Here is a 19,424-nt window from a genome sequence, read left to right as displayed (position 1 = left end):
TGGTCACTGGTGTGCATGTCCAAGTGGGAGGAGATACCTTCCTAGCTCATGAGAATAAGCATGTCTATGTGAACTGCTCTAGCTGGTGTAAAGTGATGCAACATGGTATGCGGTTACTTACAGTAGGATTCCATATGCCTATGCAAAACCAGATCATTCCTTTCTCTTGCAAAACAATCAGTAGCATTTTAGGTAAAGGGGCACATGGCTGCTCCTCTCAGTGAGGACAGTGCACAACAGTGACCTTGTGGCTCATCAAGGTAGACATGAAGCATGAGCAAAGAAATCCTTGTTTCTTCAGATCTGTGAGATCTTTAGTGTCCCTTTGAACAATGTTGGAGATACAACACCATGATGTTGAGTGGAAACCAGACACCAGCAAAAGGGCTAGCGTGTCTAGAAAGGAGAAACATCTACTTTCCTTCTATGTCTACGGATCTTTCTTAGCTTGACCCTGGAAGTTCAATTGATTGGCTGGTCATGTAGACCTCCTCAGATGCAGAGTCCAACAATCACTGCAGGCACCTTCATATAGGACTGTAGTTATCATTTTTCAGAGGTAGAAAGCTTATAGCTGTAGGGGGAGTTTTTCTGATTGTTTTCCTAGTTATTTCCCTAATTGTTGGTTGGCTAATAAATACAGCAGAAGCTAATTGTTAAGGCGAAGATGTGGAGGCGAGATTGTCTGTTCAGGACAGGAAGAGCAGGAGAGAAGATTCAGAGTCAGATTGGGTGTGGGCAGATGAGAAGTTGAAACATGTAGGTGTCTAGGGGCACCAACAGTTTGCAGCTTCTGCAGCCTGTGGAGGCCAAGAAAGATGGGGCAGGATATTCTTTGCCCACTCTTTGAGTTATCTGGTCAGTTTTAAAATATAAAGGTGTCTGGCATCTTTTACTCACTGCATTATGGTGGGCTGGAAGAGAAAGAAGGCAGCCGGAGGATTGGGCATGGAGAAGCAGGCAGCGTTCTCAGGAAAAACACAAGCTGACTGTTTGGCAGAGCTGAGCCAGATGGGGTGGACACTGGAGAACTAACTAGATGGCTGGCGAGAGAACAATCTCAGAGCTCTGGCTCGGCAAAGCTGGCCAGGATAAAGAGATAATCGGGTAGATCGGAGGCTGGCAAGAACGGGGTCCAGAGAAGGTGAAGCGTGCACTGGGTGGATACGGGCAGAGCTGGCCTTGAGGTGGATGGCTGCCAAGAGAGTGATCTCAGAGCTCTGGAGAGACATAGCCTGCATTTGTGGGAGAGGCATGGCTAAAAGGAACAGGTCAGGTGGCTGCTGGACCCAGAATCTAGCTGGACCAAGCCTGCTTTTTAAAATTACAGACTACATGTAGCAAAGCTAAAATTCAGTGAGATGCACTTGGGATGAGTCATGAAGTAGCTTGCAGGTTAGAAAAGCACACTCAATACAACAGTTGGCTATCTCAGTCTGTGTGTTCCATATCCATGGAATCAATCAGCAACTACACATTAAAGATATTTCCTAATAAATCCTACCTGCATTGCATGTATGCAACATTTTCTGTTATTTCTTAGGCAATAGGATATGAAAAGTACTTACTTGCATTAAGCGTTATAAGGAATCTACAGGTGATTCCATATATAAAAAGAAAAGGGTGAATTATACACAAATCCTTTGCCATTTTGCATAAGGCATTAGAGCATCTTGAGATTTTGGTATTTGCCAGGGTTTAGGGTACAGTCTCCATTGGATACCATGTGACAATTGTAATTTAACTACAATGTAATGCTGTGTATGGTTTTAGCAGGGTATTAGGCAAATTTACCAAACTGGATATCTCTGGCACCTGCTGAATGTACGGTGTATCAGAGAGAGGCTCAGCTGGGCAACACACTGGTGACACCAGTTCTCACTGGTGATGACTGTGACTTACTGTAGCATAACAGGCAGGGACATATTCTGAGGCATAACTAGCATGCTAATAAGGTACTAAAGTGGAGAATAAAAAGACAGACAGAAAGCAAAGGTAATATTTGGATTCTGGTTTGATGAACTGAACAGCAATTTATTGTCAGCCCCTAGTGGTTGAAGGGGAGAAAATGACTTAAACATCAAGAAAATTACAATTCAATCGTAGAACCATTTAAATCCAAGGTAATTTGGAGAAACCCTCTCATCCAGCTATCACAGAGAACTACAATAATGAAATATGCCAGTAAGTATAAAATCACAGTGTACCCTCTACAGGAGCACGTGGTGTGATTTTTGGGAAGGTATGTTTCTGTTTGTATATTTACCAGCAAAATGGTTCAAATATAATTCCACCATCAATACTGGAAGTTCTTAAGAACTAACTTCCTGCTGAGTAGTAGCTCATCACTCAATCTTGGGTTGTCTGCTACTTGCAAAACAAGGATTTTTCTCAGGTCCCCATCTTTACCATGCACGGCCCATAATCTCCCCATTTGCTGGTCTATGCTAGGGATAATGTGCAAGTTCTATATTATAAACTCCCATCAAGAATTTTGGACCACTGATTTTCCTCTTACTTATATCCAAACGTACCTATGGCTCATTTAAAGGCAAAAGTCATTTAGCTTCTAAGAGGGTAACAGAAACCAACAAGTTTTCATCAAATTGGTAACTTCCCCTTCTATCATTACTGCAAAGAAAATTTATCTAGTTTCCATCTATGGATCCGAAACTAAGTAGGAAGACTTAGTAAAATGGCTATGTGCTGATAGAAGTTTGACTTTTAGAAGAGATAGAGAGATGGGGTACCCAGATATCAAAGTAAGACAACTTCAATAACAGGTCCCTCATAGGAATGGATAACCCTAGGAGGGCTGGCTGGCTACAAGATCTGAGGCAATTTCTCTATTGCAAGATCTGCTTCTTTACCCTGACCAATAATCATTATTACATTGTGAGAAAATGATCTGGTAACAAGCCTCTTGAATAATTGGTTAAGCTTGGTAACATTGCAGCATCCAGGCATTTGGACAACTATATTGTTTTAGAGAGATCATGCTGCAGATCAAATTATGTGGAAAATGTTTATATTTAGAATGAAATTACATGGTGTTCACGGAGAAGACCAAATTCGCTTCTCTAGCTATTGTGTATTTCTTGTTGCCTTTCCAGTGAGCACAAAGAACTGGGCAAAGCTTTTCACAATAACAGAATGGGGGACTTTCAATCGAAAATATATCATTTTAATTACTTTCAGTTCACTGAAACATAGCCATTGCTAAAACTAGTTCCTTAAATATAAGGAGCAAAAACAAGTGAAGCAAGCCCTTAATTCATATTTTCCCCCTCAAAAATATATCTACTTGCACTCCTGCCAGGGAAGCTGGTAGGCTGAACAGAAATCTCCACCTCTTACTCTGTTCGATCAGATCCAATCCCTCAGGTTCATCCTCAGCTTTGTAGCAGAACACATATAGCAGCCTCACTCACCCCGTATCTAGTCGATCCCACAGATCTTCCCCTACTAACCTCCTTTGCTCAACTCATTGCATTATTCCAGCCCCCAGCTCCAGCGGGGACTCTCTAGGAAGCCACAGGCCACTCTGGCCTGGGAAGCAGGTGGGCTAACTGTAAATGCTCTCCTCTCCCCTCTGCTCCTCCAAATCCAACACTTCAGGCTCATCCTCAGCTCTATAGCACACATCATTCTGATGTGAGGAGCACTCTGCCTCCATTTCAAAGGTATTAAACAAGCAGTTCCTGAAATACCCTCCCTTTCCTCAATCCTGTTACCCCTCCCATCCAGCCTCATTTCTGAATGCCAGCTTCTAATATTCAGAAACAAATTTTACCTAGAAGCCTAGTATACACATCTCTCAGGACCCCAGTAGTGTTTTCTACCAGGCAAAATACAGGTACCATACTATCCTAAGAACCAGTGAGGAAACAGAAACAATGAGAATAAACACATATTCAACAAATAGAAAACCAGATATAAGCACCTAGAATTACAATCTTCTAGTTCCCACATGCCTAGACACCAGAATAAATACACACTCATAATAGCCAGGACAATATGTCTCTACTAAAGTTCATAAACACTACCATACCCAAGAATATCCAGATAAAAGAAGCACACAGAATACCGAATACACTGCACCAGAAAAGAAATACCCCTTGGCACATAACAATCTAGACATTAAATATACAAAGAAAAATTATTAAAAGCTACAAAGGTAAAATACAAGATAACATATATGGGCAAACCTATTAGAATTACACCTGACTTTTGAATGGAAACTCTAAAGGGCAGAAGAGCCTGGATAGATATGCTACAGAGTCCAAAGATGCCAGTCCAGTCTACTATAGTCAACAAAACTTTTATTCCATAATGAAATCAAATTTAAGATATATATATATATATATATATATATATATATATATATATATATATTCCCAGAAGAGCAAAATCAAAAGACAGAAGCACACACCAGCGTGCGTGTGCGCGCGCGCACGCACACACACACACACACAAACACACATGCACATACATACACACACTCACACAGCCCACCAACATCAACACCAACACCAAGAAAATAACAGGAAACAATAAACACTTCTCAGCATGAAATGGTCTAAATGAGAGAGAGAGAGAGAGAGAGAGAGAGAGAGAGAGAGAGAGAGAGAGAGAGAGAGAGAGAGAGAGAGAAACTATCAGAATGGATACAGAAAAAGGATCCATCCTTCTGCTGTATCCAGAAAACAAACCTTAACATCAAGGATAAATATTACCTCAGAATAAAGGGTTGCAGAAAAGATTTTCCTAAGAAATGGACCTAAGAAATAAGCTGGTGTAACCATTTTAATATTTGACAAAATAGACTTCAAACCAAAATTAATTAAAGGATATAGGGAAGAGCACTGTATACTCATCAGAGGAAAAATCTGCTAAGAGGACATTCCGTCTCTTAACATCTATGCACCAAGCACAGGGCACGCAAGTTGGTAAAATAAACACTACCACAGCTTAAGTCACATGCTGACCATTCACACTGATGGCAGAAGACTTCAATACTCTTGCTCACCAATAGACAGGTCACCCAGGAAAAACAGTAAAGGGTGGACCTAACTGACATACAACAAATGGAACTGATGGATATTTACAGGAAATTTAACTCAAACAAAGCAGAATATAACTACTACTCTGCACCTCAAGGAACTTTCTCCAAAATAGGCCATATAACTTGGACATAAAGCAAGTCTCTTGATCTATGAAAATTGAAATAATACCCTGCATCCTATCAGACCATGGTTAAGGCTAGATATCAACAGCTACATAAGCAGGAGAAGGCTTACAAATTAACAGAAACTAAACAACTCTTTGATGAATGAAAATGGGTTCAAACAGAAATTAAGAGAAGAACTAAATACCCTCCAGAATTGAATGAAAATGAATACACAAAATACCTAGAGTTAAGGGAGACAGTGGTGGCAGTTCTAACAAGTCCACAGCATTAAGAACCTATATTTAAAAATATAAAATATAAAACAATAAAAACTGGAGAAAAGTGGAGAGATTTTAGACTAGCAACTTAACAGCATATCTGAAAAATCTAGAATAGAAGAAATCACATCCAAAAGAAGTACATGACAAGAAACAAATAAACTCTGGTCAGAAACCAATAAAAAAACAAATAGAAACAAACAAACAAACAAGCCAATATTAACAATCAATAAAACAAAGAGTTGTTTCTTTAAAAAATTAGTAAGAGTGACAAAACTTATCCAATTTAACTAAAAGGAGATCATTCAAATTAACAAAATTAGCAATAAAACAGGGATATAACAATAGACAAGAACTTCAAAGAATCATAATGACATACTTTAAAAATCTGTACTCTCCCAAGTTGGAAAATCTAAAAGAATGGATAATTACCCTGATAGGTACTACTTACCAAACCTAAATCAAGATTAGATAGAATTTAAACAGCCCCCACAAAAATAAAAGCAGCTATTAAATGAACCCTGCAAAACAAAACAAAACAAAACAAAAACAAAAACAAAACCAGATGGTATTAGCACAGAATTCTACCAGAATTTCAAAGAACAGTTAATGCCAATACTCCTCAAATTATTTTACAAAACTGAAACATAAGGAACACTGCCCAATTTTTTTTATGAGGCCCCAATTTGCCTGATAACCAAACCTCATCAAGACCCAACAAAAAAAGGAATTATGGACTAATTTCCTTTATAAACACAAATGCAAAAATTCTCAGGGACAGTTCAACATATATAAATCTACAAATATAATCTACCATATATAAAAAGCTAAATACAAAACTGCATGAGCATCTTACTCAATTCAGAAAAGGACTTTGACGAAATTGAATGTTGCTTCATGATCAAAATCCTGGAGAAATTCTGGATATAATGATGTATGTCAATATAATGAGGGCAGTTAACAGCAATCATATAGCCAACATCAATTTAAATGGGGAAAAATGAAAAGCAATTACACAAAAATCTGGACCATAAATAAATAAATAAATAAATAAATAAATAAATAAATAAATATTGTCCATTGTCTCCACACCTCCTCAGTACAGTACTTGAAGTCTTAGCTACAGCAATAAGAAAACTGAAGATCAAGGAGATATAATTTGGAAAAGAAGTCAAAGTCTCAGAAAATTGTGAATTTATCTACATCAAGACCCTGTAATATCACTCCCGGGCACACACCCAACGCTCCATCCTACTACAAGGACACTCAACTATGATCAGAGCACTTTTATTAATAATAGCCAGAAACTAGAAACAACCTAAACGTCCCTCAACTGAAGAATACAGAAAGAAAATGGGTTATAGTTACACAATGTAGTATTACTCAGTTGTTAAAGAAATAATACCATGCCATTTGTAGGCAAATGGATGGAACCAGAAAAAAATCATCCTGAGTGAATTAAACACACAGAAGTCCTGCCCTTTTCTGAAGAGAAATATAGGTTAAGTGGATTTGGTGGGGGTCAGGGTGGACAGGAGAAAGGGAAAACTGATGTTGGGATGCAATATATGAGAGAAGAATAAATTAAAAACATGTAAAAAATGAAGTGTGGAATATGTAATAAATATTTTGCATTTACACAGAGCTGTTTATAGCACTGCAGGATGATGTATGTGTGGAAAGTATTTACTTCACATCTGCTAGCAATTCAACAGCTTCACAAAGCATACAGGATAAGGGCACCTATATAACTTTCAGAATCTCGTCAGGACTAAATATATTGAATAACATCCACTCCTTGAAAACACATGCAAGCATATTCTATAGTATGATGATTACTTTTCTTATTAATTTCTATAATTTCAATATATTGACATTTATTTCTACTACTACTATCATTATTATACATTTACTTCTGTGCCTGAGAAATTGAACTTTTCCAAAACCCACTTTTTCTCTATGGTACTGAACTGCTGGATGGAGACACAATCACACACAGAATACGACATGCTACCCTGTGGAGCATAGGCATCCTAAGTATCAAACAAACAAACAAACAAACAAACAAGTCAATGAGTCTGGTTTCAAAGGAGCTTATGAACTACCTCCAAAGTATTGGTCCATTAGTTCAATCAGAATAGGAAAAAGGAACTTATCTTAGAAACACATAGTTTTGCTTTAATTCATTTAATATATGCTAAGAATTTGTTATGTTATACTATGGACTGCATATGAACATCTCTGCAAAAGATATACTCAAATATTGTTTCCTGAAATGTAAAATAGTGGACAACAAGGAAATGGCCACACCCTCTTAGGACACTTTTAAGTGAACCTGTTTGGTACTTGTAATTGCACAGGAGGTCTCATGCATGGAGCTAACTGTTCTACCATTGATCTATAACCCTCAGGCCCTTTTTATCAATTTATATTTGAGACAGGTCTTGCTAAGTTGCCCAGGCTGGTCTTCAGCTATGTAGCACAGTTTGGCCTTGAACTTGTCATCCTCTTGCCTTGGCTCCATAAGTAGCTGGAGCTACAGACTTGTGCAGTGGGCCCTACTTTGAACACAGTCTAGTGTAATGTTTTATAATAAGACTTAGTGTTCTTCTTGGGACATTCCTTCTTTTGAAATTAAATGATTATTTAATATTCCTATCCTCATGAATTGTCATTTTATAGCATTTATAAGGTAGAACGACAAAGATTGTTATGGTTAGTACAAAAATGCTCACAATAATGAAAATATTTTTCAAAAACAATGCCTTGCATAACTCTTTTGTTTTGGCAAACTTCTGTGCACGGCATAGCATACTTACTCATCAATTTGACAAACGCTCATCTCTACCTCCTTCAGTGCAGTCTGCAGCTTGCCCAGAAGTTTGTGATAGATATCTTGAGTTTCTAAGTCTTCTTCTTTCAGCAAATACTGGAGGCCATGCCCATCCTTGTGTCCCAGTGACAGGCCCGAAGGCGCTGCCATGGTTGTGATTGTGTGCTGAATATACACCATGGGGCTCAGTTTCCCTGAGGAGTTGAAATCATTCCATCATTTCATTGCTGCTTATGGAGTCCAGCACATTTTAGAAGCCCAAGGTCATGTATAATAAAATGCCAATTCAATACTAATCTTAACTCAGAAGTTACAACTTGTGAGGCGTTGTTATTAAAGCCTATAAATATATTTAATTTACTTGTCCTATTGCGAAGATGCACAGCAGCCTCATGCACCCTCCTCCTGCACCTCCTGTACTGTTCTCACAGCTATAGAATCATTTCAGGTTGCTAAGAACTTTTCACAGCAAGATAAGCCACATACATAAGAAAAGCAAAAGCAATTGGCCTTCTTCAAGGGAAATACTAAAAGTGTCAACTAGTTTTATATATTTATATGAAATAATCTAAGCAAGTATATCCCGAAATCCTTTCCTTATGAAAACATTGGTTTCCTTCCACACTGGGAATCTACGAACTTTTATGCGGGCATAGCTAGCTATACATTTTTAAAATTCATATTCATGACTTGACAAAATACCTGGCTCGACAGATTTATTTTCTTTATCGTGAGAATTATGTTTTCTGCTATCTAGCTGCACACCGAAGGCACTCCCCAGGGAAGTTGATGTTTTCGGATAAGAAACTTCCATCACATTGACGTGGCAGTTGGTTGGGCAGAAATCACTGCTGTGCAGTGGGGAGATCTTAGGTTTGGCCTGCTTAAAGGTGGGCCAGGCTCTGTTCTTCAGCACCCGAGAGAACTGCAAGTTAAAGAAGAAGTGGGAACCAGTTAAACTCACAGCAATGACTCAGACATCTCACACGCATCCTCCCTGACAAAATCAAAGGAGAAGTGAGGCACGTCTACACAATCAAGGTAAGAATAGATTGAAATGTTAGAATTTATTTCAAAGCCCAAATATCCAAATAAAGCAAAGTCCATAGGCAGCAACTGTAGATGGCTCAGCTGACGCTGGAAGGGTGAGTTAGATGTTAGAATGAACCTCAGTGACATATAAATTCATAGCACTTGGACCCATGGGTCCCAGGAGCTGAGAGAGCCTAATAGAAAGAATTGCTAGAAGGCACCCTACAACAGGAAACAGAGTTGTAAAACTAGACAAGTCAATAAAACAGTATAGCTAGCTATAGGTGGTCAAGGGTAGGATATGGGATTATCCCCAGCACCACCAGAAAGCCACCCAAAGCAGGAGTCTGTGCAGACCCAGAAGCAAGCTGTAGAGGTGCTGGCCCGGAGTGGCAGGATGGCTGCGCTTCCCATACTTTCTGCCAGATGGCTGAGCTTTATAGGTGGGTTGTGGATTCTGCTTTCACACCAGTAACGATAAATTGCCACTCAAATGATCTGTGACTTCCAAGTCTGGCTACCCTAAACTTGCAGAAGGTTTCCAGTGGATTCTATACGTTCCCTCTGTGGTCTGAGGCCAGCATTCTGGTTCCACTAAGTATGCTTCCCCTTACTTCAAGGCACTCTCTCCCCTCGCTCCCAAACTCCTTCTGATGTGAACATAGTTCTACTCATACATTACCCACTCACTCTGGGCTTTCTGCAAGATTTTTGGTATGTCTAGATTTTTCCTATTCATTGCCAGACATTTTCTCTTCAGCAGTTTTGGGATCTAGAAAGTCATCAGGAAACTTCTTTGAATTCTAGGCCAGCTTCCATTTCCCTGGTTACAAATTATAGGGCACCTATAACCTTCCCTCATAATTAGGAATAACTCTTTCACTCTTGCTCAAGCAGTTGAGATGAAGAGCACGTTAGCATGTTGTTCTGGGAAAAGATCTAAATCTCTCTGCCTCTGTGTCTCTATCTTCCACAACACACTCTCTGTCTCAATACAACACCCTTGGTCATGTGACAACCCAGCAGGCAGGCCCTTGTCAGATGCTGATCAGATGTCACAGGTTCTTCACCTAGCATAGTGAGCTGAATAGCAACTACTTCTCATTGGTACTTCTCCATGGTACACTGCTACAGCATCAGAACTTGGACTGAGGCAGATAACTTCAGGAGGAAGGCACAAACAAGAATTTCTCTTCATCACAGGTACTACACAGCTGGATACAAAAGTGTATATCCAGACATTAGGCCTCGGGACTCCACAGTAACAACTTCCATAAAAAAAAAAAAATCCTAAAAGAAGGAAGGTTAAGCTTATGAACCAACTGTGGTGTATCTGTAAGAACATACTCTGTGCCATGTGCTAAAAAACTCCAACCTGCCTAACATTGTAACAATATTAAACAAAACACCACGTTTACCAGGAATGGAGGATTAAAGCTCTTTTTCTGCAAGTGAAATTTGGTAATTTTCAATAAGAAGAAGTACTGACCTGGGTGACCTGTGAAGGAGAGAATATCAGGTCTCCTGTGGGACAGCAAAGCCTTAAGTCTCAGCACAGTGTAAGGAAAGTGTGTCCTTAAAGCAAGCCATAGCTTTATACCTGAGCCAATAGCAATGCTGCTACACAGAGAATAAATGCCTGCTCAGGATTCATTCAGTTGTCCAGGACGCTCCAGTCTTATCTCATACACGGGTCCATGGGAAACCTCTTATGATCTCAGGCTATAACAACTATTGCAATTGATTGGTTCTTAAGTTTTAAAATCTGAAATGTTTAGAGTCAGGACAAAGTAAAGCCAGCCTAAGATCTTTAGCTTCCATTGATACATTTCATTATTATTATTATCTAAAAGTTTTTAAGTTTAAATATATTTTGACCATGTTTTCCCTCTCCAAGTCCATCCATATCGTCTCCTCTTCTGTATGTGCCTAACGTTAAGTCCTTTTTCAAAAAACAAAAACCCAATACAACAATAAAGGCCCATCTAAAACAAGAGAACAAAAAAACCAAACCACACCAAACCAAAACAAACCAAAACAAAAACCCAACACCCAAACAGAATAAAACAAGCAAACAACAACAAAATCCACCAAAGTGTAATCAAATAAAAGCACCCACGGTGAAAACTGTGGAGCACGTAGGCTGGTGAACACCTCCTGAACACAAGGTCGGCTATGAAGTGGTTGATATGTCCAGTGACAGTCCATTGGAACAAATGGGCTTTCCCTCTCCCTTCGGCTGTTAGCCTTTACCCTTGTGGCTGGGTCTTCATTCATTCTTTTTTTTTTTTTTGTCTGTTTGTTTGGTTTTTCAAGACAGGGTTTCTCTGTGTAGACCAGGCTGGCCTCGAACTCAGAAATCTGCCTGCCTCTGCCTCCCAAGTGCTGGGATTAAAGGCGCGCACCACCACTGCCCAGCTCATTCTTTTCAAATATAATAAAATGAAATATAACAAGATAAACCAAACTATTATATCAAAGTTGGACAAGATAAATCTACAGAAGGAAAAGAGCTCCAGAGAAGGCACAGAATCAGAGATGCACTACACTGCACACTCAGGGAGCCCAGAAAGCATGAAACCAGAAGCCACAGCAAGCAATACATGCAGAAAACCTGGTATAGACCCGTGCTACCCTGCACATCTGTTTCAGTCTCTGTGAGCTCATATGAGCTTTGCTCAGTTGTGAGAGAAATGTGTTCCTCCTTCCCCTTTTAAGGGGTTCCCTGAGCTCCGAGGGGAGGGATTTGAAGGAGACAGTCCATTTAGGGCTAAATGATCACTGTCTGTCTGTGTCTGCTTCTCTCTCTCTCTCTCTCTCTCTCTCTCTCTCTCTCTCTCTCTCTGTGTGTGTGTGTGTGTGTGTGTGTGTGTGTGTATAATAGTGTAATACCTGGCTGTTGGTCTCTGCATTTATTCCCATCTACTTCAGGACCAAGTCTCTCTGATGATAGCTAACAAAACACTGATCCATGAGTTTTAAGGATACTTTTTAAGGATACATTGAAGCTTTCATTTGGAAGAAAAAACTATTGCTAATAATAGTTTCAAAATAAGTATGTGGGAATTAAGACTCTTCACACAAAGTCTGTGGTTTCTGTTAACATGAACTTGATAGACACATTGAACTCATCTTCTATAAACTACTAGAATTATCAACAACCCATTCAAAGTGGAGGGGTTGTAGACGTATTTTTGGGCTAACCTTGCATCTTCTTTTAATGAAAAAGCCAATTCTTTTAAGTTTGCTATAGCCAATTGAGAAGACAATGAGCACAGCTTACACAGTACTCAGGCCTTACCAGAGCAGATGTTTCTTGATTAACAATAAATGTAATTGAGAGACAATTCAGTTATTTCCTCAGCTATATGATCTGAGGCAAGAGTTAGCTCCTAGATGTAAAAGTGGGACAAGACTTGGCATGCATAGAGCTTTGACACTTAATCAGTGACACATACCACAATGCAGTCTATAATTGAATGAGAAACTTTTTATCATCTGTGATCACTGCCTATTAAGCTGGCCATATCTACCTTAAATGTCACAGTACCCCAGTTGCTTCTATATAAAGGCAATACACTTTAAACACACCAATGTGATGTACTGATAATCTTCACCATCTTGGCATGCTATGCTTCTGAGCCCACTGCACTCACACCTCTTACCTCAGTTATATCTATTATTATATTGTAGAAAATGAGAAACGACAGAGCTCAATCCTCCATAATCAAGTCATTATACGCATGTGTGTTGCTGCCCACACGTAGCCAGGGTTGATCTCGCCATCTTTCGTCTCCTGAGCTTTCACCCATTCTAGGTCACCACCAACTTACATCTATGCACACGGAAAAGACTAGCAGCATTTCCACTCGAGCTCTAACCCAAGAACACTTTATATCACTGCCTTATTCTAAGCCAAACACTCACTGGAAAAATGTGATTTCATTCCTTTAAGATTACTATGAACTAAAATCTCCCATCCTAATCCATGTAGTAATACATCTTTCTCATCAATTAGTCTAGTTCCATTCTGTACTTGAATGTCATTTCTCCTCCCTGTAACTCTGAGATGCCTTTGTTATTGTTGGAACAGGGTGTCACGACATACCTGGCTAGCCTAGAATCCACTGTACAGATTAGACTGACTTCAAACTTAGAGATTGGTCTGCATGTGCCTCCTGAGTGCTGTCTTTGTTAGGGTTTCTATTGCTGCAATGAAACACCATAACCAAAAAGCAAGTTGGGATGAAAAGAGTTTAGCTTCTACTTCTAGATCACAGACCATCATTAGAGGAAGTCAGGACAGGGACTCAAGCAGGGCTGTACCCTGGAGCTAATGCAGAGGGCATGGATGGGTACTGCTTACTGGCTAGCTTCACATGGTGTGCTTGGCCTGTTTTCTTATAGCACCCAGGACCACTCACCACTCGCTGTGTCCTTTCCCATTGATCACTAATTGAGAAAATACCTTATGGAGGCATTTCCTAAACTGGGCTCCTTCCTCTCTAATGGCTCTAACTTGTGTCAAGTTGACACACAAAACCAGCCAGTACACACACTCTGCCTTTCATGTCTTTGTATTATAATATCTACAACTGTTGACGATTCAAACCAGTGATTTGTCTTTTATAAAATTATACTGCTTAATATGCAGACTGCATAAGATAACATAGCATCAAATGTAGGTAAGTAAATGAGAGCAACTATTAGAAAAGAATAAAAAGATAGCAAGCTGCAAATTCCAGTGCCCTTGTCAGCTGTGCGCCACTGAGCAAGTTCCCTGACAACTCAGAACTTCAATGACTTTATCAATGAAACAGGGAAAGTATATCTCACCTCACTGATTAGTAAGATTATATATACACATAGTGAGAGGAGAGGTTGGTGCAGCTATTAAGAGGTCTTGCTGCTCTCCTAGAAGATGGAAGTGCAGTTTCCTGCACTCATCAGTAGCTCACAACCCTCTGTAATTCAGTCTGGGGGAACCTAATAACCTTTTCTGGCCTTTGCAGATAATTACACACACATGTGGCACACATATGCGCACGCGCGCGCGCGCGCGCGCACACACACACACACACACACACACACACACACTCACATACACATACAAAAGTAAAATAATTCTGTAAATTGTTTCACACATTGCCTGATGCCTCTAAATAGATAGACAAGAACCGTGTGTGCTACAGAGCTCTAGACAGCACTTCACACAAGCCAGATGTGTGCAGCTAGGATGTTCTGGCATCTTGGTGGGTCTCCTAGCTGGTGAAAGTGGCATGGCTATACTCACTTTATCTATCTTGGTCTTTCTTTTTAATTAGGTGCTAAGTGTGAGAGGACAGGAATCATCAAGTAGATTTTTCTTGTGCCTCTATTGGCAACATGTAGGGCCAGGCCAGTATTTCACTTTCCTTCCTGGCCTATCATAGAAAAAAAAATTGCTTTCATTTTATTACGGAACATAGAGCTTATGCACTGAAAGTATCTGTTACAAAAAAAAAGAGAGAGAGAGAGAGAAATCCATTCTTTGTCACTAATTCTTTGCAGTGGCCTATCTATGAGCACTACCTATGAAACTTCTTGGTGTTGCCTCTACAAAACCTGATGTGACAATTGCTCAAAATGAACAGAATAGTGACCTTGGGTACCCAGCCTTAATTGGTACATCTACAATGTAACTTCTACATCCTTGAGTCAAGGAACATCGAAGAAAAGAGGAAAGAAAGACTCTAAGAGCCAAAGAAACAGGAAATCTACTGCTAGGTAGTGTGTTCTAGACATTACAAGTATAGTTATACTCAACAATATGGTTGCTTAAACAATGTGCATGGGAGAATTTTCACAGGGCTATAACCATTAATGAGTGCTATAGACAATAAATGGTTGCAGACAGAGAAACAATTATCTTCACGGATAAGCTTCATGATAAATTATCCAACCCCAAAACATCGGCCATAATCATATGTACATACAAGCATTGCCAAATGGGCTCAGTAGTACACACACACACACACACACACACACACACACACACACACACACACACAGTGGGGGCAGGGTTTATAAATTTGAGATGGAGGAGGGAAGCATGGGGGAGTGAGGGATGGAAATGCTGTAAACACACTATTCAAAGATAAATTCTGTAAAATTGAAAAAAAAAAACTGGTAGGAAAGATATCCTTTAGAAAATGAGCCCAAGAAAGTCTATTGTGCTAGACTGTTTGATGCCAACTTGACACAAGCTAAAGTCACCTGAGAGGAGGGAACCTCAACTGAGAAACTGCTAACATAAGATCAGGTTGTATGTGCCACCAGTAGGGCATTTTATTTAATTAGTGATTGATGAGGAAGGATGCAGGCCGTTGTGAGTAGTGTCATCCCTGATCTGGTGGCCCTGGGTTCTATAAGAAAGAAGTTTGAGCAACCATGGAGAGCAAGCTGGTAAGCTGCACCACTCTACGGTCTCTGCTTTGAGTCCTGCGACCAGATTCCTGCCCTATTTGAGTTCCTGTCCTGACTGCCTTCCATGATGAACAGTCAAATAAACCGTTTCCTCCCCAAGTTGTTTCTGATCATGGTGTTTCACCACAATAATAATAACCTTAAATGGGACAATCATGCGTACATGACCATTACATGGTTTTGATAATAGGAGGTAACTTCCCTTTTCGTTTAGGCTATCATGAGGCAGAAGGGCAGACACAGCACTCAATTTTAACAACTATATAGAATCTGGGAATCTATTTTCATAGGACTCCTTTGCTTGTTTACTTTTCCCTCATTTGTTTGTTAGTTTTTATTGGAAATAGACCTTTTATACATTATATTCTAATTACAGTTTCCTTTCCCCAACTCCTCCTAGATACCCCCCACCAATCCAAACTCACACCCTTTCTTTCTCTCTCTCTCTTTTACATTGCAATACAAATAAGCATCTAAAAATGTGAAAGATAATAAAAAAGAAAATAAGATAAAATCAAACAAACCAGAATAACATGAAAGAAGCAAACTATCAGGAGAAAAAGAGTCAAAGAAAAAGCACAAAAACACATACAGGTACAGGACACACACATGAATATGCACAGAAATCCCATAAAATCACAACACTGGAGACCATAAAATATGTGAAAAAGAAGGAAACAAAACAAAAAACAAACAAACCCCTACTTAGCCTCAAGGATTTTCTTATAGCAACAAACAATTGACCAAGAAAATGATATAAATGTTATTTCAAGACATGAATCCATAACACACATTAAAGAAGATATTAGAGTCTAATTAGAATGTTACTTTAAAAGCAACAACTTCAGTAACAATTTTGTGTAAATTCAGACCATTTACCCTCCCATAGCTGGATATTCTGTGACACACATGTTCGATTCTCTCACTGCACATGCTGGTGAATTTACTCTGAAGATCAGTGGCGATCACTTCATTCAGAGAATTAAGGCTGGTGCAGTTTTGGACAAAATGTTCGTCACTTTTTGCTAGGGCTTCCAGAATCTGTAGCGATAAATACACACAAAAGAAGAGAAAAGGGACTTCAAATGCGAGCACATATAATTTTCATAAGCTAGCACTGTAGTTGCCCAGGTTTAGTTCCATGAGCCTATAAACTGACTTCTCTGTTTGCAATCTCAGGTTTCACCATATCTGGATGATTAAAGCCTCCTCAGAGAGCCAAGGAGACTTCAAAGACTTCCTGCTGGATCAACCTGCTCACTGTGATGTAGGTACACATCTCCTGAACATCACGTCAAACATTCACTATCACTACTTCCCCCCTCAATTTCGTGGTAGATCAACAACAATAATAATAACAACAACAAGGAGAAAGCATTGATATCCTTCTTACTTAGGCCACAGGGAACACTGCCATCAAACTGCCTGCTGAAAGGCTGAATAATGAAAGTGTTCACAATGCTTCCCATAGGCATTATACACTTATTTTTGCTTGCAGATCTTTCACCTATGTATTATGGCTTGTGATTTGGTTTGAATGAACTTTCTCTGTGTGAGAATGTTTGTCCCATATGCTCCTGCTGCTTTGTCTTCACTTTTATTCACTTTGTTTTGATTATTTTGTCTTTTCCTGGTATTGTTATTTTTATTATTAATGCCTGCTTGTACTCTAATAAGAGAGAGAGAGAGAGAGAGAGAGAGAGAGAGAGAGAGAGAGAGAGAGAGAGGGAGGGAAGGAAGGAAGGAAGGAAGGAAGGAAGGAAGGAAGGAAGGAAGGAAGGAAGGAAGGAAGGAAAGGAAGGAGTGAAGGAAGGAAACAGAAAGAAAGAGAAAGAAAGGGTGTGGATTTGGGTGAGTGGGGAAGGATCTTCCAGACCTGCTTCTCAGATACACTGAATGTGGACTACAGGTTCATCCCCTCACAGATCTGGAAATACCAAGGTGGGTTTCACCATCAACAATGTGTGCTCCTGGGTGTCTGTCTTAACTTTGAGTCATCACACTAAATCATACTGTTACACACATAGAAAAGCTAATGTGATTTTGCGAAGTAGAAATAGCTAAAGAGTAAAGTGACATAATTGTTTTCATCACCTGGTCTAAGATCTTGCATGGGTCCTAATTAATAAGACAATATTGTTCAGAAAGGATTGAATTTTGAAAACATACAAAATGCTTATAATGTTATAACATCGGAATGTATCCTTAAATTAACTTTAGAAGATTAAAACATGATTATTTTAAAATATCTCCTTTGGATCACCACATTAATTTTCCTACTTAATTTTTTTTAATTAATGATATATAGGTAGCATTTTAACTATACATATTTGAAACAATAGTTTTAACAAACAAAGGTAAAGAAGTTGTGTCTTATCTTGTAAACTTGTAAAGTCAAAGTTTTCACAAGATGATAGAAAAAAAACTGAAATACTAAAGCCAGATGTGAAGAGGGCACATCTGGATCTATTAGGAAAAAAAAAACAGGAGATTAAATTCTTTTATAGCATATGCCACTCCACTCAGATTTTAAGATTTTTCCTCTTTCTCTACCTTGCTTCCACCTAAGGACCATCTGACATTGTCATTTACAAACAATTAGACATCTGTGAATCTATTTATAAACTGGTTTCTAAGTTTCCAAACATTTTGGAAATTAAGGAATTTGATTTTTTTTATTTCATGACATGAATAATGTACATTCAAAAACTTATCTTGACAGTTATCTGAAATCTATTCTTTGGGCTGAACTAGGAGTGTAGCAACAATAACAGATACAGCAAAGTCTTTACCATATCGGCTAAGCCTTGCCTGGGCTGGAGACTTACCTAACTAAACACTCAGCTCCTAGAATCAATAAAAGGAATCTAGTCCATAATAAATAATGAGAATAGTTAGGAGAGTTATCTGCTGCAGCACGCACAATCATTTGGTATGATAAAGTGAGGATGGTTCTGCAGTTTAGGTAGAAGAGTCTTAATGTCGCAGAGTCACTCATACCTTGGCAGTTAGGCTGAAGAACCCTTTGGGCTCCACCATCTTCTCCACCACATTGCACTTTGTGCCCGCCGTGCTATCATACTCATATACAACCCCATACTCGAGGTGGACGTTGTCCACCGTCAGACTCACATGCTCCTTCTTGCCATCAATAATAGCCATGGTGTTGAACTTGTCAATGACATCTGGAATACAATTTTATCATAGACAATTCACATTCCTTCTTCCTCATCAAGCAATTTTGAGTCTCTGATTATTTAGATATTTTTGTTTTATTTTATTTTTGACACAAGGTCTTACTGTGTAGCCTTGATTCACCTAGAACTTACTGTGTAGGCCAAGTTGGCCTTAAATACACAGAGAATGATGGGGTTAAAGACATGTAGAGACTCTGTGCTCAGAGTCTCTGAATACTTTTGAGAATTCTTTAAAGGCTATCTAAGTTAGATATGATAGATGGTATATCTATTTGTGTAAATGCTTTAAAAAAACAAAAATACTTTTGGAAAAAAATAAATATTTGACAAACTCAAATATTGCCATTTTAACCTAACCACTCTGATGCATATATCACTTTGATTAGTATACTACATATGTACTGACTTACAGCAAGTAAACACTATAGAAAGAATTGCATCTTTTTTTT

At 39.0% G+C, this 19,424-nt stretch overlaps 1 protein-coding gene across 2 annotated transcripts in view; it reads right to left on the bottom strand.

Annotated features, from left to right (window-relative positions):
* Positions 1-19,424, bottom strand: part of Prex2 (phosphatidylinositol-3,4,5-trisphosphate-dependent Rac exchange factor 2) — a 310,411-nt gene that overhangs the window by 124,625 nt on the left and 166,362 nt on the right. For both annotated transcript variants that reach the window (XM_006495441.4, NM_029525.1), the window contains exons 22-25: positions 18,779-18,963; positions 16,658-16,819; positions 8,984-9,206; positions 8,268-8,475 (exon numbers count right to left, since the gene is read on the bottom strand). In XM_006495441.4, coding sequence (XP_006495504.1) covers positions 8,268-8,475; positions 8,984-9,206; positions 16,658-16,819; positions 18,779-18,963 — 778 coding nt within the window. The remainder of the gene's footprint in view (positions 1-8,267; positions 8,476-8,983; positions 9,207-16,657; positions 16,820-18,778; positions 18,964-19,424) is intronic.

Source organism: Mus musculus, chromosome 1 (assembly GCF_000001635.26).
Source record: "Mus musculus strain C57BL/6J chromosome 1, GRCm38.p6 C57BL/6J".
Lineage (NCBI taxonomy): Eukaryota > Metazoa > Chordata > Mammalia > Rodentia > Muridae > Mus > Mus musculus.
Note: the sequence above shows the minus strand (reverse complement) of the source record. Positions and strands in the feature narration are given on the sequence as shown.